This window comes from Aythya marila, assembly GCF_965140915.1.
Source record: "Aythya marila genome assembly, chromosome: 2".
In the NCBI taxonomy this organism is placed as follows: domain Eukaryota; kingdom Metazoa; phylum Chordata; class Aves; order Anseriformes; family Anatidae; genus Aythya; species Aythya marila.
This window is the reverse complement of record NC_139043.1, coordinates 21,690,533-21,712,028: the sequence shown is the minus strand read 5'-3', so window position 1 is coordinate 21,712,028 and position 21,496 is coordinate 21,690,533. Positions and strand designations below refer to the sequence as shown.

The following is a 21,496-nucleotide window of genomic DNA, read 5'->3' as shown; positions in this document are numbered from 1 at the left end:
CAACAGGTTGGCTTGTTTTGGGGGTACTGGTGAGGTGGACCATGTGGAGATGGTGAATTTGGAGCATAGCCTGTCACATCCTCCACAGGGGTGATCAAAAGGCTGGAGCACCTCTCATATGAAGACAGGCTGAGGGAGTTGGGGTTGTTCAGCCTGGAGAAGAGAAGGCTCCAGGGAGACCTTATAGCGGCCTCCCAGTACCGAAAGGGGCCTACAGGAAAGCTGGGGAGGGACTCTTAGTCAGGGAGTGTAGTGATGGGTCAAGGGGGAATGGCTTTAAACTAAAAAAGGGTAGGTTTAGATCAGATATTAGGATGAAATTCCTCACTCTGATGGTGGTGAGGCACGGGAACAGGTTGCCCAGAGAAGCTGTGGATGCCCCATCCCTGGAGATGTTCAAGGCCAGGCTGGATGGGGCTTTGAGCAACCTGGTCTGGTGGGAGGTGTCCCTGCCCATGGCAGGGGTATGGAATTAGATGATCTTTAAGGTCCCTTCCAACACAAACCATTTATGACTCTATGGTTCCATGGTTCTACAATTCTATGATCTCAACTCCATGTGCTGCTACCCTTCTACACAGTGGGAGTGAGGTGCCTTGTGCTTGGTAGAGCACTGAGGCATCATGTCTGTAACTCAGTCTGCAACACTTTGCTCAGGAACTGCAAGGCTCTCCTTAGCTCCTCCACAAACATCACAGACTTCTGCAGAAAGAATAGTAGTAAACAGTAATATGGTAGCTTCAGAATATGTGCTAAATGCAGTGTAAATTGAGAGGCTATATCTGGAGACAAAAAGAGGCATAAAAATGGAAGAAAAACATTTACAGATCTACTGCTTTTGCATCTGACTTTAATTCCTTGGCTGAGCACAAAGAACCATGTATATTAGATATTTTGCTCTTGCAGGATATTGAAGGCTGAGGCATGAATTTATTTTTCAAAGGGAGGTGAGTAACACCTCCACCTGATATCCCACATCATCAGCCACCAGTTGGAGAGATGCACTTCGAACTTTGAGATTTGTTGACATTAATGCGGGTAAAAGTCTACATGAATAAATTCTGCAGGGTTTATTTGCCTGCAGTCTGAACTGAGCTCCCTGGAGCTGTTGAGGGGGTGAGAAGGAGACAGCAGCAATCTGATCAGAGGAGGAGGAAGTTCTACAGGACCTAGATAAGACAGGTTGGTATAGGCTTGGATATAGGTGGCTTGGAAAACCACTATTTTATCTTAAGTTTATGCATGAGACAAAGCAAAATACTTGGCTGGCCTTCTACCTTTGTTCAATTTCCTTTCCAGGTACACAAAGCAATTTCAAATAGAGGATTTGCTTTTCAACTCTCAAATATTATTTCTGCTCATCCAAGAAGACCTTCCCCAAATGCACCATATATCACCAGGGACCTGCTCCACACTCCAAATGTTTTTTTCATGTAATAAATACTTGACATTTAGAAAAATTGCTTCTAAATTTACAGAGTGCAGTGCTCACAGTTTGAGATTACCCTCTAAACACCCTGAAGTGCCAGCCGCATAAATAAATATCTTTGCAAATAGATTCTCATTTATTAGTTTTGCAAGTGTATTTTCACTTCTTGGAGATGGATGATTACTATAGGAGGAAAGAAAGAGCTCTGGTTTAAATTACATAGTAAGAAAGTGCAGGAGAAAGGGTGATCAAAAAAGTTAAATCCTCTCCTTGTTCTTTTTGATTTGTTTTCTCTTTGTAATTCAAGTTTCATAAGAATGGCATGATACATCCAAACTGTTCAACTGTGCTTTATGTCATGGTCCAACCAAACATAGATCAAGCTGTGAAACAGCAGCAAGAGAAAAACTACAGTTTTAAGAGAGATGGAAAGCCGTCTATCTTCAGTTCATGCATAGTCTCCATCACAGAGAACACAAATAGGTCTCAAGATGTGGTGTGTATACCCCAGTGACACTACTGGGAGAGGACCAAGCATCACTTTTCTCATTTAGAAGGGGACTAAGTACTCTTACGGGACAAAGTGCTTGGCCATAGAGAAATCAAGATACTGCTTACTAATATCACTACATAGAAATTAAAAATTAAAGATCCCTACAGAGGCACCCTTCCCTCTGAACTGCAAAGGCATGCCTCATTTCCACGGGGGTGTGTGGGAAGGAAAGAGAGAAAAGGTCTGATGGCCACAAACTGGCTAGCATCCCATCCCTTCTCACTATTGCAAAAGGCCTGTGGAGGGTGCCTATGTTGCAGAGGGTGGAGTATCGATGCAGTTAATAGTGTCATGCAAGGATACAACCTTAATCAACACACAAGGTGATCCTTTTGTCTGCTTTATCTGTCAAAAAGTTAACCCTCTTGTTCAAGTTGGCTTTCTGTTGTCAGTGGAGGCACATCGGCACCATGGTGATTGGGTCAAAGGGCCTGTTTCCAGTAGTGACTACTGTTTTCCATTAGTGACTGCTGATGAAGGCTAGGTGAACCCTGACTTCTAGCCTTTCTGAGGGCAAACTCCACTGGCCAGTCTCCTCTTCAGTACAGGCTGAGCCTCAGCAGCCAAAAATACAGGCGCCCAGAGATCCTTGAACACGAGCTCTGAGCCTATGAGCTGAGGGCCTCCAGGTCAGGAACTGCCTTGTGTTTTGACCCATAGAGTCTGAGCCAGTAACCATGATGGTCATGGCAATTACAGACTTCTCTTTTGGTTTGGATGTGTCAAAATGATGTTTCTTGGCTAAATCACCACAACACTTCAAACCAGTTTGCTGCTTTTTCTGGCAAACGATAAACAAAGCTATGTGGAGTGGACAGAGGATGGAGGTCCTTGTTAGCACAGAATCATGCTTTTGTTGCAGCTTACCTCTTTCTCTGAGCATAGATAACCAGATTCAAGGAATATGCTGCCCAATCAAGCTTCACGACACCCTCTTCATTAATTAATTACACTGAGAACTGGCTCCTACCTACCTCTGGTTTTGGTTCTCTTGAGAAGGTCTAGCCCATGGCTCACAAAGCTCCTCAGACATAGTCAGTTTACGTCTTTCTAATAAATTTATTCAAGTCAGGCTGTGAGAATCCCTAAGTAAAAGCAGTTTTACTTGCACTGCTAGATTGCTGAACTAAGCTAAAGCCAATGTAAAATGGGATTAAACTATTTTTAATATATCTATTGAGGGCTGCTCAACAGTTTAACTGCACAAATCCAACACTGATTTCAACAATGAACATTTCATAAAGAGCTTTTACATTCTTACTAACTTCTCGTGACTGTGAAAATTGCTTGGAAGATCAAGGAAATTAAGTTCACTCTGTTTGTTATCGAAAAAGGTACGTCTTCCAGAGAATCCTTATCAACTTGATCCCGTTGTATGCTATCTTTAAGTAATGTTATACAGTCTGCTACTTAGCTACTGTTTCCATGGCCATGAAGTCTGATGCCACAGGTGTGACGATTGGGCCATAGATAAGCCCATGACTCTGTAGAGATCAGGCAGATGGTAGCTCAGTCTGGGCTTGTACCTGCACTTCACCAACACTGTGGGCCCTGAGAGTAGAGCATCTAACTGCAGAAAATATGCCCAAGCTTTACAAACCACGGAGTCTAGGGCATAATTTATCACACCCTAATGTAGATATCTAAAATAAACTAGAGGAATTATGCTCCAATTATTATATGCTCCAATTATGCTCCAATATGGTCAAGCTCTATGGAGCTTGACCATAGTCACACAAAGACCACGCTTGGTGTCAAAATGCATCTGCTGCAAATCTATAGGCACCAAACTCCCACTCTGGGACTCATTCTCCTCTCCTCTTTTTCTTTTCCCCTGGTCTGAGGTCACTTTGCAGTGATCTTTCATCTCAGCTGATCTCTTGCTGTCTGGCTTTTGAAATTAATATCCTCAGCAAATCACTCAGCTCCTGCAGAGCACATACAACACAATCAGTATAATTACTTCACGTCACACCTCAGTTGTCACTTCACTTTAATGGACTGCAAGTAAGATGAACTTGAAAAGTGCTCTAAGTTAATGTTCTTAGAGTTTCTATTTTAGACTCTTATGAAAGACGTTAAATATATTCGGAAAAAGAGATTTCATCCCAGAAATTATTATCCACATTATAGCACAGTGAACAGGGCCAACAGAGGTCAGGGCTCTGTAATTAAGAGACTGTTAAAAAACATTCAGTGTAGACAGGAAAAGGGTAGGACAGGAATGATGGGACTCATCTGGTAAGTGTAGGTGTTTCTGATGTAGAAATTTATATATCAAGTGTATACTCTGTCTATGAAGTAGCATCCAGTCATTATGGACCACAGAGCTTAGCAGACAAATCAGCCTTCTTTGAATCGGAGTTGGTGAGATTAACCTCAGGCTATTTGCTTCTACCACCTCATTCAGCTTTAAAGAGACATGAGGTGCCCAAAGACAGCCAGCAGACCTGTGTCACGGCTCCTAAATCTGTCTCCTACTCTCACCACCCAGGACTTCAGCATGTTTGGCTCTTTGAAATGAAGTAATTCTGCATTAGCATTTGAAGAACAGTGTATTTAATATCAGAGTAGCATAATCTCTCATTTTAGGTCATTGCCTGTGTCACTTAATAATCACACACCCTTCCTCCTTCCTTTGTCACATTTCTCCCCATTGTGTTGTGCATGAGCATATCCAGAGGATATGAAATCTCATCTCTTGTACTTCTATTCCAATGCCTCAGAGAATATTTTTGTCTTTTCTGCAACTAGCTCTGTAGCCATTCCTGAGAAGGTAACAACTCCGTATGTTTGGAGACTAGATCTGGCTCATTTAAAATCCAGCTAGGATAAGACTCCTTTGTTCCTCTTTTATACCATAGTCCACTTTTAGGACATCTACCAAGGCAGCATGTCATCCAGCCCAACTCCTTCCTCTCCTCCAGGTGACTCAGATTTGCAATTTCTGCCTTTCTGGAAGGACCCTTAGGCACCTAGCTGCTGACCAGCCTGGGCAGGAGCAGGTAAGAGCCCTGGGGCAGAAGCTGGGCCCATGCAATGAGAGGTGGCACAGAAAGCACCGGGCTGCAGCCCACCCCTGGGTTCACCCCTGGCTGGGCTCACAGCAAGCTTTTGCATGATGTATATCGTTCGTGGTGAAGTATCAGTTACAGAGAGGCAGCTCGAGTTGACAGACCATTACTGAGTGTTTTTACTCTGCTAAAGCTCATACATAGTACAAGAGCAATTTTCTTCCGTATAAAGGAGATTAAAAGCTAAACAAAAAGAACTAATGCCCCTGCAGGTTTGGATTTACACAAGCAGCACTGCTTTTAGAATTCAGCCAAATTATTTTTGCCCTTAAAGTCTCTCAAAATGCCTAATAAAGTAATTTGGAAGATGAAAGTTTTTCCATTTCTAATACTTTTATCTTTTTCCCAGCACATCCAGCATTTCCTCCTCCAATGAGAGTGGCGGGATGTGTGCTTCTGAACTAATTCAGCTTTGATTCCCTGTGCTGCAGAAAAGAGGCAACAACTTAAATACAGTCCTTGTTGGTCTCTCTCCTTTTTCACTTACATGATAAAAGAGTTTCATCCGCATTTATATACTTAAGAGGCAGTGCTTTCATTACGGCCTCTCCATTAACCAGATGGTTCCTTCTATCGCTCCCCACAGGCTGTGAGACCCCCCCGCTCCTATTCACTATTAGCTGGCTCTGGCCACAGGGTGAGGATGGCACAGATCCTTCATACAGGATGGAAGAAGGAAGCTAAATCTTGTATGTACCTCAAAACCCAGGCACATTCAGATACCCAAAGAAGGGAATAGCAGGATCCTTCAGGAGGAGGTGATCTCTCCTCTCTTTTAAAAATGCTGCTGGTCTTCCTCAGCCATATGCATACTTTTCCAGCTGCTGGCTGTGGTGTGGCCATGATCCCTGCTAGCCCACTGCCATGACTTTCATCTTGTGGCCTAGATTTTAGCCGTTTTCTTCTCCTCAGCCAACCCATTGAACGTAAGTGCCTTCATGTTGCAACAACTTTACGTGACACTTTTTGCCTAACAGTATTTTGAGAGAGGAGAAAAACCTAACCTGGTCTTGACCAGTCTTGCTGCTCCGAGAAAAAATCCTTTTGAGTCCTTCTACCACCAGTGACCACGTGTTCCCCGTCGCAGAAGAGCCTTCACGTGAGAGGTTCTGTCCATAGGATGGTTTCTGCTTGCCATGATCCAGAGGCACTACAGCTGTTTGACAGGGAAACACAGCCGCATCCCTCCCACCCTCACCTTTCCCAGCCAGCCTTTTCCAGACTGCTCCCTTTCAAGCAGGGGTTGAGGAGGAGGCAATGCTCTGTTTGGGGCACTGCTCACTTATTCGGTACCTGGACAAGCAATCCTGATCACCAGGCAGTGCTGCTCTTTCACCAATTATCTGCTCATCGGCTAAATGTTTGAGATGCCTACGCTCATCTTAAGACACTTTCCTTCCACAGCAGAAGTTGCACTTCTGCTTCAGCAACAGCTCAATTTATGAGGACACATTTGCATCTGTATCACTCACATATGCAATTCCAGCTGTTAGCATAGCAAACAAAAGAAACCCTTTGTTCCTGAAAGACTGACACTCTATGGGAAAGGGAGAGGGGACAACCACCCAGATCCTCATCATTGGGCAGAAGCCACTTCGTGGTCTCTGAGGTCCAACGAAACCTTTCAGTTCTCATCCTCTCTTCTGGCTTCAATACAAATTGGCAATTGCAGTTCAGTCCCTAGAGGGCCCTAAAGGATAATAGTCCCCGTCACAAAACAGCTGCACGTACACATTTACCCTGATTTGATGAGACAGCCAGCTTCTATTTGGAGAAGTCACAGCAAGCAGCACAGAAGCTAGATGGCCTTCTTTTGTCCCAAAGGGAGAAGTAAATGCAATGAGGGGAAATTCTTTCTCTGAAATTCATGTTTGAAGCGCACCTACTACAAGTATCTGTGTACGTGTCCTATGTCTTGTGTCCTTGAGGTCCACCAGGTATGTGTCCACTAGACATGTACTCATGGTCAGTATTTTCTATGAAAAACTTTCACATGATTGGTTTTAACATGTTTCAAATTGCTTGGTTCTTTTTAGAGATATTTTTCAAACCGTATAGCTACTTTTTAGAGAAAAAAATGCAACGTGTTTTGTTTCTTGTTTGGTTCCTTTTCTTGATTGATTTTTCTTCGATTCATTTGCTGAAATAAAAAACATATTTCAAGTCGATAGAATTAACAAAAGCAGATGGAGAACTGTGTTGCCATACAGGAATGGAGAAATGAAATGACATGAAAGAATTATTTAAGGTATATATCTTTATGGAGGCACCAATGCACAGCCCATACCTGTTTTCAAGCACAGCTTGCTTTCTTCCCTGTTCATTTTTAATGAACTGTTCATATTTGTACTAACAGTGGCTAACACTGCTGTGGAGAAATCAGACTAATGCATTGTCTACACTGCTGTGCCTCAGAAGATGTCTTTTTAATTGCTAAGGCTCAGGAATTAAACAAGAAAATAAATCACAATTATGGCTAATAAGTCTTTATTTCCAAACAGAAACCACAAAAAAAAATGTTCTATTACAGAACAGGTAACAAGTGCAGAATTCTAAGTATGCAGTGTAACAGAAACCATTGCCTCCTTGACAAAAAATCATTAGGCACTTAAAACATGAAAACAAAGTATAAATTAGGTCAGCTAACAGATGACTCAACAATACAACTTCATCTCGGTTTTCTGTAATAAAAGCACACACACGCTTGAGGGGCTTTCCTTGCCTCCTCCTAAATCCTGCGCAGACACGTCTATGGGAGGCTGCACACGTGCTACTCATGTGCGGACAGACAACATCGAGTTCACATCTGAAGACATAAATAAGTTCAGCACTGAGAGAATTTGAGGGAACCTTTTTGGAAAGAGCAGCTGCAGAGCAGCTTCACGCAGAGTTTGGCCCTCGCGGAACACAACCACACCAGCTCCAGGGACGGGAAAGCTCTGCTTGGACCACACTGCATTGAGAACACAGGGCCAGAAGTGAGCACAACGCACCTTTGGAGAGATCATGAAACCTCTGGGCACAAGCTATTGGGGAAACTTTGTGAAATTACATCTTGACAAATGGAACAGTCTCTGAAAAGAAGAAAATGTGCATTTGGCATCCCTTAGCAAAAGTCCCAAGCAGAACCTCTCCATCCATCTATTTTCTTGTATTTCTTGACCTAAACCAGCAGCAGAGGTGGCCTCTTAGCCCTGCCTTAGAAAGGCAAATCCATGAAGCAGCTGTCCCCAAAATTCCCTTCTAGAAATCAGTCAGATACCCTCAGAAATGACTTTGGGTTGTATCACTGTTATTTTAGGTGGCATTATGCAACTTTCCCTGTAGCTTACTCTGGTAGAATAAAACACAATGAATATTTTAAAATAATTTTAATTCAATACCTGAAGAAAAGAACATTACGAATATCAACATAAAGAACACATCTGAAGCTGCTATATAAAACGTGCATATAAAACAAGCAGAAATTTCACCTACTACACTTCAGTTTCACAACAGTCTAAGACCGATTCTGTACCATAAGCTCTAAAAATAAATGCACTAAGAAGTAGAAAGAGGATTTTTAGGGAATCACCTCACCACTAAGCCTAGAGCTGAGAAACCTAGCAGGCTGCTGAACCACAGGCTTGCTGTGAAGGATCTCCTCTTGTCGAGGACTAAAGTGAATGGTGAGGAATTAGAAACCCGTAATCTTGTCTTACACTAGGATATCCCGTCCCAACCATTAGCATTACTCATTCTGATAGCCTCTTGCCATAGTACCATGAATTGATGGTGGGATGATGAAAATACTTCCATTACTCAGCTTTCTGAGCTGTCTCCCGCTGTGGAGAAAAGCAGGATGAGAGAAATAAAAGACAAAACAGCACTAGGTGCAGCAATTTATGTGGCACGCTGTATTGCTGGTGCTACCTCAAAATTTAGCAAAAGACAGGCTTGACTAGTTACTGGAAGGCAATGTGAGGATGCCATTCCTCCTTGGATTTAATAAGGAAAGAGAAGTTCCAGCAGTTCTACTATTTGAATTAAGAAACACATTCAGAGTGTTTTCATCCTTAGATGGGTATTTGCCAACACTGGCCACTGAAGGGCAGTTATTTCTCGCCCACAAAAGGACGTTAATTCAGTAAATTCTCAAACATCACAATAATTTTAGCTCACTTCCCTCGTGATGGGGTCCACGGGACAGGAAGCTGCTCTGAAAGGTGATGTTACAGAGACCACTAAATAACCACACCAGTTCCTCTGCTTAGTGGTATGCTGCAGATCTTCTAATGCTCTGCTTGACACATTATTGTAATTTAGAGCCAATTAAGAAATACTTAATATGAGCCTCATGAAGATCCAGAACGAAGCTTAGCAGTAATAAATTTGCCCACTCATTGTGCCCTGTAGCTGAAAGCCTCAAATGATTCCTTCAGAGTATCCCAAGAGAGCAGCCCGTGAAACTCTGGCTGTCCAGAAATGTGGAGAAGGAGGATTTTCCAGCCTAAAATGAGAGAATCTGAAACTAAGAGAGCCAGGCTTGACGTGGTAATAACACAACCCTTTGTCACAACTCTGGGCGAGCAGACCCAGAGAGGAGAGAGAGACTGGCTGCAGGAATATCGCAAGATAAAGGATTACCTGGCTGTCAATACTTCCAGCTAAGGTATACCTAACCAGCCAGCTCATGTGGAAGAAGTTTACTGCTTCAAAGTACTACAGCACCCTGCTCTCTGCAGGTGTTGTATGAGACACTGGGCTGAGCAGAGGCTGAGAGCCCAGGTGTGCTGAATTGCATGCAAGTTTGTGCAAGCTTACCAGTGAAGTGAGAATACTATTTCCAGTCAAAGCCTTCACTTACAGTTATCATTTCTGAACCCAGTGACGGTGGGCAGCTTGTTAAAATGACTGAACTGGGAAAGGGAGAAAAGGGCAGCAACAATCACAGAATCACGGAATCATCTAGGTTGGAAGAGACCTCCAAGATCACCGAGCCCAACCTCTGACCTGACACTAACAAGTCCTCCACTAAACCATATCCCTAATCAACAAGTGCAGGTACCCAGAGCCCTCAAGCCCCCCTGTCCCTGGGAGCAGAGACGGGCCCCAGCCCTGCCCCTGAGGTCCCCAGCGGTGTCACCTCCCCAACTTGACGTAGGCTTCGTCAGGCAGCTGGGCCCATCCAAGAGCCATCAGATACCAGAAGGGCATTGCTGCATCCCTACATTCCCACCTGCCTGGTCTCACCCCTCCTTTGCTGTGGCTGAAATTCCCCTGGCTCTGTTGGCATGAGCCAGTTTTCTCCTTTTGGCGCCACGTTATATTTTTGCCATCTCGGTGTGCCGCATGGGTCAGTGTGGGAGCAGACAGGCACCACAGACAGCACGAAGGAAGGGGACTCGACCCCACTGCCAGCCACCACAGCTGAAGTCACCGCGGAGCTACAGCCCAAATTTAGCACCTCAGTGTGAACATTGCTGCCTTCCTGGTGACTGCACACCAAGCCATCTTAGGTGTGTTTTACTATGTTGCAAGCACAGCAGCATTTGATTCACAGCCACACAGGCTCAGTGACAGACACCAAACAGAACCACGTAACGCCCCCAAGGAAAAAGAAGTAACTAACTCCGGGCAGCGCCGGATCCTACAAGAAAATGCAGCACTAAAGATTCGGAGGAGAAAAGGGAACAAAAGGAGACGAGCGGGCTTTAATCTAAGGATGCCGTGACCCAGTCATGTGCAAGGACACTGTCAGCCCCTGCAAAGGTACAGTGGAAGTATTAGCACATTGTCAGGGCTTCTATCTTTAGAAAACTATTTAATCTCTGTATTCGCTCCGCAGCGTGTGACAGCACTGGAGGCCCACAAACCCGAGGAATGATTACTCCTCATACAAAGCAGAGGGAGCTGAGAGGCCCTTCCTAACCTCTGGTCAAGAGTCCTTAATCAAAACTGCACTTGGCTTGGTCTTGCAAAAGCATCATAAACATTCCCAGCCAGGTACCAAATCCATTTACTCATCGTTAACCTGGCACAGATGTGCACTAAACGAGAAATAATTTATTCAGCTGTCAGAGAAAGCATCCTTTACCACAGTGACTGTAATTCGGTGAGTCTTGATTAATCTGACTGCACTCTGCCACCCAGAAATGCTGCTATTAGCTCGCCTGGCCTCTGCACAAATTAAGCTGGACCAGCCACAAAGCACATGGCAGCAGCAGCGGCACCAAAACCGAGGGCGAGCACTGCGCTCCGGTGATGTGGAGTGGATGCGACCAACATCACGTAATGGCCTCGTGTCTGGAGCACAGCCTGAGAAAGCTACATTAAAGATAATGTCTTAATCTAGAGTCTAACAGACTGCATTTTTATACTGCGGGGGAGTTAAGAGTGTTTGCAGGAAAGGGTAGGAAAGGTTAACAATCCCTCCACACATTTCTTGTCAGTCTTGTGCTCCACATAAATGGCTGAGAGCTCTGAGAGTATCAAGGAGCAGGTCTTCAGGTCAGTGGCAAGTGCAGACTTCCCTGAAGGCACTAAAAAGTCAAAGTGTCTGTCTGTGTTACAGAACTTTGCCCCCATTTGTGCTGATCCATTAAACCCTTCAGTTTAGCCCTGTTTTGTCAAGGAAACTAGAACGGTTTTCTTCTTTTCAGCTACAATTCTCTTAAAATATATTCCAATAAACTTTCTCGTTACTAATATACGTGTGTTATAAATAACATAGCTGCATAGAAATAGCCCAGACACATGGTAACTTCAGCTCTGTGGTGTGTCATAGCACACAGCACACATTTATTCACTGACATCAGGTAATACGGTGCTATCCAACACAGGAAGTTGCTTCTCTACTTCTCTACTTACACAAAACCACAAAACCAGGCTTTGCACTTTACTCATGCTGGCTACAGGGCTGAGTGGGCTTGCAGCCCCTCTCCTGCCATGCTGGGTACTGCTTCTACTCCCATGCAAAGCGCAGGGAGAGTCTAGGGCCATAGAGACTGGTCTGGGGTCTACTGCGACTGCCTAGCTGCACTCACGACAGCCACACGACTAAACCGGGGCTCTAACAGGTGCTGCTTACAGCTTGCATAAAAATTTCATGCCATGCAGCTACAGGTGTCAACCAGCAGATCTCAAAGGAAATGGAGCTCTTACCTGGGCACAAGGTCTGCACTGGTAAATGCGGCAAGAAAGTCTCGAGGACTGAGGCCAGCTGTACATCTGTGGTAGCAAACCCTCCTTGCCTTGAAACAGAACAGTAATTTCAACCCCAAAACTCTTTGTAGGGACAGTCCAATCCCAAACCCTGTTGCACACATGACACTGATCTCTCCCTGCACTGTGCTCAGAGGTGGAGCCAGCCAGGATGGAAGAAAATAAGGGGAGGGAATAAATATCACCTGTGGAGCCTTTTGAGATAATGATCCACAGGCTGAACAGAACTCAGCAAGAAGGAGGAAAAGCTACACAGCCAAGATCATCTCATTGCTCTGCACTAGCTGGGGGTAAGCTACAGTCCATGCCTGAACACTGGTATGTCTTTGACTCCTGGAGGAAATACGAGGTGGCTCTCAACCAAGTCTATTTGCATCACGCAAAGCACATCACTTTGCACAGCTCCAGTTACCAACACTCAGGTAGAGTCCACACGAGTGATTTATGGCAAAGAGGAGTTCTTGGAGAAAACTGGTCTTTTATTTGTCTTCTCCAGATTTTGTCTTGGAGCAAATTTGGATGGAGCAAATTTGTCTTTTACCTCTTAATTGGGGTCTTGCAGTAGGCAATCATCCACCACACTTGTAAAGTGGATGCGAGGTCTTACAGCAGCCAGCTCTCTGCACAAGTGACAGATGCCTGTGGCCAGAAACTGGCACAAATTTAACTGCTACTGAGGACAGAATGTGGACGTGTAGTGCTGGAACCGTAACAGATCACAGTGAATCAAACCCTTGTGCTCGCCTTTTTCAGTCACCAGCTGGTAACACAGCTGTACCAGCGACTCAATTATGACATCTTTGTTTCTGCTAAAAGCCCTACTGATATTCAGAGGTCCACTTGTGTATTAGTGGGGTACCATTAGATTCTGATAGCATTTTTTTGGAAATGGATCAAAATGCTGGATATTTCTCAGCTAGCAGAACTGGAACAATAACGATTGATTCTAATGCTTTTAGGATTATTTCTGTGATTATAAAACTGCTGCAAGGTAAGCTTTCAAATATTGCATCAATATAGAAATGCTCTGATAAGGTATCAGCCTAAAAATATATTCTATAAGGTTCAATACATTTAAGTAGTTTTTTGTTTGTTTGTTTGTTTGTTTGTTTTGTGGGGGAGAGAAATAATCCTCAATGAGTGGAAAATTGAATGCTCTGTAAACTATCAGTTGATTGGGGATTTAGTGCTACTGTGGTAAAATGAGTTTTTTTTTTAGTAAAGAAAATACCTGACGGTATCCAACTGTAAAAGGATAGGAAGGACACTTTATCTTTGAACTGATCATTGAGTCTCAAAAAAAACACTGAAACTCTTCCTTTTTTTTTTTTTTTTTTTTTTTTTTTTTTTTTTTTTTTACTGCAGTAAAAAATATAAGCAGAAATATACAAGCTGCTACAGCTAGGGAAACAATTGCTTGTTGTAGTGCCCATAAATGTTAATGTGATCCTTTATTTCACTTTTGCTTTTCGCAGGATGTTGCTCCACTGGACCATATGGAAACTTTAAGCACAAGAACTGCACGGGGTTTGAATTAAATAACCGTAATTTTCTTTCTTATATGTCCTGGTACAGGAGTTGACTCTAAAGGGAACATTCTTCTAATAATGCTCAATGCAGTTTCTTTATCTGTGGTCACATAGAGAAAGGTGTTATGCTAGGTGGAAAAAAACAGGAAAACTGCTGGGGTTGGTACAGAACATTTTTCTCGTGAAAGGTCCATCTCGTGTGTCAGCAGAGATAGAGATCTGGGATTGCAGGAGTGTGTGCAAAGTCATGCCCTAGCAGGACTCTGGGGACTGCAGCATGAAACCTGGTTTATTGTCCTCATTTGGAGCTGAGCTGGACCTTAGACAGGAACAGGAGCAGGAAGAGGGGTTTGAAAATAATTACACATCTCTGGTCCTTCACACAGTTGTTCACAAAATTAACATAATTCACATGAGCGATCCCATTAAACCCACAGCATTATCTACTGGCCACAAAATTAAAGCACATAAACTATTTGACTATCTCTAACCGGAGGAACTTTTTAAATTTGTGCTCCCAGGGACAAACTAAGACTGACTTAGCTCTGAATTAAGTACTCCACCATTGCTCTTCTCATCACCTTTGTCATGTAGACAAATGCTAGCCTTTATAGGATCATGTTCTTAATTGCAAGTGTTCACTGCCAACTCACGGAGCTACCATACAGAGACTGTTGCCTGTATTATGGGATAGTAACAAAATCGGAGATCTTACATCAAAATATTTTAATAATGCTTTAAGAAGCAAAACATGATGAACGTCACATATTGCCACCATCCTGAGATTGTGCTTTGCTACAATTAAAACAATAGGAAGGAGTTTCATAATTTACCAGATAAATGCTATTTTGCATTAAAAAAAAGATTACTCAAGATTCAGAAATGTAGCAGTCAATGTGTGGAAAAATCACTTTCTTTTCTCCCTAAGTGTAAAATATTTCTCTATTGTAATAATGCAGTTTAATGCTCACGAAATCACATCGGATCAAATCCAACACCAAGCTGCTGAGATACACAAATTGTCTCCTTAGCATCATCACCCTGGAATTAAAACAATAAAACATGTTACTGGTACAGTAGGAAAATCACTTGTTATATTCCAAATCAACCGATAGTTTGGTCCTCTGTGCGTATGCATTTCACCTCCTGCATGTGCTTTTTCAGCCTTATTTCAAGCTGGAAGTTGGTGACATTTATTATACAGTCCTACAGGCTCACAGAATTCTCCTGGGTAAGCTGGGCTCTTAGTGCCTGACCTAGCCTGAGCATCTGCTCTCTGTAAAGGGGGACTGCTTCGTTTTAATACCCCCAAAACTGCTCCCACTTACCCCACCTGTACTGCCCTCTTCAGCCTTCCTAAGCCGAACAAGGCTGGGCGTAAACACATCCACTGCAAATCTGAATATGGGTGAATTAAATTAGCTTAATCATATTTTGCAATAGCTAGAGAATGAAATTATTCTGTTTCTTCAACAGGCTAGTTCTGCTGTGGAAAAACAAAACAAATCCCTCATAAATCTGTAAAGATTTTTTTTTTTCATTTGATTTAAAACCTAATTTAAATTCTAATCTGATTTAACCTAAATTTTTCTATTCTGGTGGGTTTTAACTGAACAGAAGCAACTTATCTCCACTGGTTTCACTGCTGACATTATTCTTAACACTTAAACTTAGCTCAGTGGCTGAACACAAGAGCCAAGTGTGTACTTCACAGCTATACCGCATGGCTACTAAAGCAGAAGATCTTTCTTTCAACATTGCACACATCTCATAATTTCACGCTGGATAATATTTTCCCAAGTCAAGGATAGGCTGAAATTCGGCTGCCTGACAGGAATCCAAAGGGGTCCTTATTTTCAAAACGTGCTATCATTTTCCTCACAGTAATTAGAAGTACATTGTGATGTAGCTCATATTGCTCCAGCTACACTGAGACACCACAAGGATAACAGAATTCCAGTAGAATTTAAGCTCGTGTAGGTATCCTACCATTATAAATAGGTTATTTATAACAATTATATTTATAAATAGGTCATTTGTAGCAGTATTTATAACTTATTTGGATTTCCAGCAGCTTTCAGTATTAAAAACCCATCACATGCTGGCAGTTTGGAACAACATGACTCGCTTTGATGGGAAGAGAATCACAAGAAAATGAAGAGGCAGCAGCCCCCTGCTCTACTTGATGCGGCCCAGCCAGCTCCACCTGGACTGGAAGGCTGCACTGCTTCTCCCTCTGTCAAAAATAGACAGCTTTTAATCATCTGCTTGGAATGGAAAAGCCTAGAGCCAATTTTTACTTTCCAGGTAACATGCACTCACTCAGCAGTTCTTACTCTAACCTCCAGCTCCTCTCGGCTCAACCTTTCCTCCCTCAGCGCCTTCTGCTTGGACGACTGAGCGCTGTTCTCTTCCCCAGGCTCAGGGAGTCTCAGTTTCATTCTTACTTGCTGTGGGTTTTTTTTTTCTGTTGATTGACTCCTCTGAGCAGCTGCTTAATGCTGCTGTGCTGTATGTCAAAGCAACACATACTCTCCTTCCCTGCTGTCTCTTTCGAGCATGAGGAAAAACTGATGGTTCCTTGGTCAGACAGTATTTGCATTTTAACCAGGCTTCTGAGCAATCAGGTTTTTTGCCAGTCTGATTAATTTATCATCTCACAATTTTTCTAATCAGATTTTTCTCTCTATTTTTAAATAGGAATCGGGCCAATTCCCCTCCTTGAGCCTATGTTTACTTGAAGCTAATAACACACCCTTCAGGCTTATCAGGTTAAAGCAGTGAACAAACAAGACTTCCTTCAGCTGCAGGGCCACAGCAAAAATGATTTTATAATTTAATACAAAATAATCAAGTTCATTATTTTAATTACATTTTGAGATTTTGCTGATGTCTCCTTTCCCAGCTTACCATGTGTGATAGGTAGGCATCTGCTTTAGTGAAGATGGGCATATCTGTTAAGTATAATCATAATGGTGCAGGAGTGGATAATGTAAGGCTGATGGAGTTTCCACAATGATCTACAGGACTCACAATCCCCTCTACCCAACAAAGTTCACCTCTGCAATGGCAAGGGTGGCGTTTAGGAGCGACAGGGCTGAAATGGTTCATTGGGATGCAGGTATGCTCTGCTCTCCGGTAGTGTTCCGGCACCTGCTCCCTGCTTGGGACACAAAACAGCTTCACTCACTTCTTGTTTAGAGCAGCAGACTTGTGCTCCGGGAATGTGTGAGGGAAATTCTGCTGGAGACTTTTGGGGACACCCGGTGATATAGGGAACCTTCAGCTACCCGCTAACAGGGAAGAGCGGGGAGCAGGGAGAAGAACGTTAAAGGGAAATTGAAAAGAGAAATGAGATTGTTCAATTTTTAGAAAAGGTCATCTCTGGCAAAACATACTCATTAGAGAATTTCAATTATCTCTAATAGTTGATAATAGCAGCAGAATGGTAGCTCATACTAAAAGCATTTAAATTCTATTTTTTTTAGGGACTAACTTTTCTCTTTGTAAATAGAAGTGATTAACGTAGTGGAGAAAAAAATTAGGGCAGTACAACGTATCCTTCTGGTTGCTTTTTTCCTTTACAGTTTATTTCATAAATTTGGCTGCAGAAGTCATTTTCAGCCTGCAAAGCGTGGACAGCATTTAATTAACCAATACAGATGCTTAAACATTTTTGTGGCTGCTAGCTGCTTTTCTCTAGATGAAAAATTCATAAGGAGCTGCCTTCCATTTTCTTAGCTGGTGTAGTTACTACAATTAAAATTACATGGTATGTCTCCAGCGATTTATACGATTTATACTGTATGAAGAATAAATACAATGCAGGAATATAAACAGCTTGGCCACTACGAAAAATACATTATGTATTTCTTAAACTACATAATGCTGCAACTTTTGACAAGCGAAAAAGCTTACCTTAGCAGCATGAAGCTGCATACACACACACCTCCTTTTAGGTAACCTCCTGCCATGGGCTACTAATGAGAATGGATTCACTAGACAGCTTCTAGGTCCCTTCTAGCCTGCTTTATATTATGCTAATAATACATGAAAGCAGTTTGTTTTTCTATTTCTTTGAAGAAATTGAATAAGATTGTGCCTTCTTGGTGTTAGCTATCTGTTAGCTTAAAACTTAGCAGCCTCTGACTATGAACCAACTGTGAATGCATCTTGGACAGCATATTTTCTAAAGAGCACAAAGGGTACCTTAAAATACATTTCATAAGTTAGTCAGAAGAAAGCCCTTAGCTTTCAAACTTAAAATTTCTGGCTTAAGCAATCTGCTACTTTAATTTATTTAATTAGAAATACAGTCGTAAGATTACATCACTCCGAATAAAACATATCGCATACAGCGGTAGTTCTGCTGTACAGTTTCCTTACTGCTATATTAGCTTGGGTTCAAGTTAAAAAAAAAAAAAAAGAAGTTAAGTTAAAAAAAATTTGGTTGTATGGAAGGCAAATCTGACAACAGCATTCTGAGCTGGGGAATTTCTCAGTTAGCTAAGAGGATGAAGAAGTACAGGCACTGGCTGTCCAGGGCAGTGGTCACAGCCCCACACCTGCCAGAGTTCAAGAAGTGTTTGGACAACACTCTCAGACATACGGTCCGGTTTTTGGGTGGTCCTTGCTGTGTGGAGTCAGGAGTAGGACTCGGTGATCCTTTAGGGTCCCTTCCAAATTGGGAGATTTTATGTTCTATTCTAAGTATCTGTACAAATGGGTCTTCTTTTGTCAACAGGGCAAATTAAGATTGAAAACATGCAGACAAATCTTTTCAAAGTCATCTGTAATCTGTATGCAGTAAATTGGCTGAAGGTCAGGGGCCAGACTGTGTGCGGCATTTCTTTAAGGCAATACACAGAAGGTAGAGGTCCAAGGGGGATGGGACAGTTAGAAAGAACAGAAAGGGAATGACACTTCATCCTATATTTATAACTCCCAGATTTGGAGCTGCCTCAAGGTAAAATGCTCAGCAGGATCTGCTACAGTGCATGGCAGCCTCTTCGCTGCTGTCCACAAGCTGTTCTGCAGCCCAGGGCTGACAGCACACTGCTCTCAACATCTCCTTCCCTAACAAGAGGGAACCAGAGTGCATATGCATGCTACTCCTTCATTGTAATCCTTATTTTGTCCTCTGTATAGACCTGGGAAGGCTGTGTTTGGATTAGGCATCTTCTCTTGTAGAGTATTGTATGTGACTGCCTTAAATAAAGCGATTCACAACAGAGGCTGGTTCACTGATACCGAACCAAACAGGTTGGTGGAGACATGTATCTGACATGAGGAGACACTACTGATTGGCTGTGAATTGTGGTGACAATGTGTATTTAGTTATGCTCATAATCTAAAGTTCACTATTAGGAAGCATTTCTCAACTCTGCAATATATTACATGTATGCAGGAAATTCCAGTCTTCCTCTTATTTATGAACACAGCATCCATGGACGACTGTAAGGTGTCTTTAAGGAAGGATAGACCCAAACCGTTTGCAAAACAGGTTTTCCTTTGACTCAGTGCTTAAATAAGGACATTTTATGTGGTAAGAATGTGACCTACCTTTTTAGTCTGATTCACATTTACCAAACTGCAACTTCAAAATGCCTTTGCCATGAAGCTGAAGGATCTGGTTGTATTCTTTGGGCATTGCATGGAAACCTGGTTTAGGCAGCTGGTTGTCGTAATAGTGGTGGCTGATTGGCATCTTCTCTGTGGATTTTGAGAAAGGCCAGAAGCCATAAAGCTTCACATTCTCACACAGCTCAACAGCAGCACTAGTGATCATAAAACCAGATGACAAACGATAGGCTTTCACACCCTTAGTTCTCCAGAACTGGGCAAGACTTTTCAGATAGGTGGGGTGAAAAAATATTGCCCTTTGGGTTGCTTTGAACTCTTGCAGAGTGTGATAGACTTTAAAAGAAGTGGCTGTGTTGCTTCTGAAGGAAAAGGCTGGTAATAAGAGGAAAGCATCTCCATAGACCGCGATGTTCTCCACAAATTCTGTCTTCTTTTCATTTAGTTTGTTGTATCTGCCAAGTACAACGTTTTAGGAAAAGAGTGAATGGAATGTACTGCCATAAATACATTACAGAACAAGACAGTACAACAGTACTTGCATATATGAGCTGTGAACTCTGCTGCACCAGTTAAGCCTGTCTACATTGCAGATTTATACCAACCTGTTAGATGTCGTCATACGTGCTGTTATGAAAATCTGGCTTTATTGTATAATAAAAGTGCATTTCGTAGGATTGATTTGGCAACACAGGAGTTACTGGAGAAAATCAAATTTACTGTTAATGTGACCAGGACCTGTTTATAGAAATGATTTATTCAAGAAATTTCAAAGGAGAATGGAAAAAAGAAATAGTATTTATACTTTCTCTGTGTAAGAATACAGGCACGATGGTATCTACTGCATGTATTTGTGAAAAATGTTTCTGCCATCAACATGCATAAAATAACCCCTCTTCAAATCCTGGCTGTCTGCCCTTTGTGGAAATACAATTATGCATGTAGGCAGTCTTGGAGCATTAAAGGTTTGTGTGTGCTCAAGTTTTGCTGGGTCTTAGCTGCTTGTGATATGCTTTTAAAATAGCTGAAAATATAGGCATATCTGTCTCCTTTGACAACAAAGGGAACACACATGGGGTTCTGTAAAGACTTAGAGGTCTAACTTCGTAAATGAAGAGGATTTATACTCAGTTGCTTCAGTTCCCCAACAGCCAGCAAAGAAACTTATTTCTCGCCGTTGGATAATGCAGTGTTCCCAAATATCGAATAGGGAACTTTACAGCGTGAAACAACACACAAGGGAGTCACTCAGTTCATTTCCTTTGTAGATCTTAGTTGTCTGAATGCCCTGAACATATGGCATTTGCGCCCCCCTTGGGATTCAAAGCACTGAGTCCTCTTTTGTTGGTGGCTGATCACCTGAGCAGTGTGCTTTCACCTTTTTTTTTTTTTTTTGGCTACCAGAACCCACTGTTCACAAATGGCTCCAGCAGAAAATGGAAAACCTGGTTTCATTTCTCTTTGCAACTTGAGCAGGTTCAAACCCTATTCTCATGCAGCACTTCAAGACAGAGGACAGCAGCCACTGCCATTTCCATTCAAAACTCTCCCTGTTGGAGTAGTTATCAGGTGCCTCTGGCACAACTGAACTCATGCAAGTAGTGACACACCCCCTCTCAGTCTGAAGGGCTTTAAGCTTCTGATTCCCAGAAAAGTGCCATTACCACCAGGCTCTGAAACAGAATGAATGAGAGACTCTCAGCCCCTCCTCTTGAACCTGGGGCCCTGTGAATCCAAGAGGCACAGAGAGAAAGCAAGCAAATCCTGAGCTACAGATAGGCAGTCCTATAGCTAGGAAAAGTGGCCAAAGGTAAACTTCTGCCCTCTACTACCATAATCATCTTTGCTTCTACTCAGTGTAAAATGCATAAAAGACCTTCAGGACAGAATCTAGATGTCTGTTCCTCCTGCTTAGCTAAAAGCCTGAACAACCCAACCCGATCTTGTCTTGCTTTCCCTTCAAGCTCTGCTCTGGTAAGGTGCAGCACAGCCCGGCTCTGTTAGGACACATAAGAATTGTGCTCTTTCCTCCAAGAGAGTCTCTGTCTGTATCGTAAACTCTGGCAGACACCATTCATAAGGTGATCACCTTAACAGTAGTAACATCAGATTAACCCAGCACCCAAAC

At 42.7% G+C, this 21,496-nt stretch overlaps 1 protein-coding gene across 3 annotated transcripts in view; it reads right to left on the bottom strand.

Moving 5' to 3' along the window:
• Positions 1-7,604: 7,604 nt before the first annotated feature.
• ST8SIA6 (ST8 alpha-N-acetyl-neuraminide alpha-2,8-sialyltransferase 6) overlaps positions 7,605-21,496 on the bottom strand; it is a gene marked incomplete at its 5' end in the record, with an annotated part of 45,862 nt that continues 31,970 nt past the window's right edge. The window contains 3 exons of one of the 3 annotated variants that reach the window (XR_014317058.1): positions 7,605-8,009; positions 14,760-14,829; positions 19,351-19,823. Coding sequence is in view for 2 of the 3 variants with exons in the window: in XM_082755162.1 (XP_082611288.1) it covers positions 19,355-19,823 (469 nt within the window). Of the gene's footprint in view, positions 8,010-13,602; positions 14,830-19,350; positions 19,824-21,496 lie in introns of those variants that run through there. The other 2 variants (XM_082755162.1, XM_082755161.1) reach the window with 2 other exon arrangements.